At 51.6% G+C, this 281-nt stretch overlaps 1 protein-coding gene across 1 annotated transcript in view; it reads left to right on the top strand.

The window, feature by feature from the left end:
- The window catches only part of LOC119585620 (multiple epidermal growth factor-like domains protein 6), a gene marked incomplete in the record, with an annotated part of 7,357 nt that overhangs the window by 5,262 nt on the left and 1,814 nt on the right, over positions 1 to 281 (top strand). The window contains 1 exon segment of the mRNA XM_037934289.1: positions 111 to 251. Coding sequence (XP_037790217.1) covers positions 111 to 251 — 141 coding nt within the window.

Below are 281 nucleotides of genomic sequence, written 5' to 3'. Positions count from 1 at the left end.
AATCATGCATCTACCCATTCCATGTCTAAAGCTGTCGATGCAGTATGTTCATACCTAGTTTACTCCTTTACAACAAGTAACTTTCCTGACATTTGCGACTTCCGTTACAGAATGCCCAGCCGGCTTCTACGGGGTATACTGCACACGTGTTTGTGAATGCGAAAACGGTGCCACATGTGACCCTCAGACCGGGCAGTGCCGCTGTCCGCCGGGATTTACCGGCGAAACCTGCGCTGACACCTGCCCTCCAGGTGAGTTTAGGGGGAACTGCTGGTGTGTTT

This window comes from Penaeus monodon, chromosome 20, assembly GCF_015228065.2.
Source record: "Penaeus monodon isolate SGIC_2016 chromosome 20, NSTDA_Pmon_1, whole genome shotgun sequence".
Lineage (NCBI taxonomy): Eukaryota > Metazoa > Arthropoda > Malacostraca > Decapoda > Penaeidae > Penaeus > Penaeus monodon.
The sequence above is the reverse complement of the archived record's forward strand: the minus strand, read 5'-3'. Positions and strand labels throughout refer to the sequence as shown.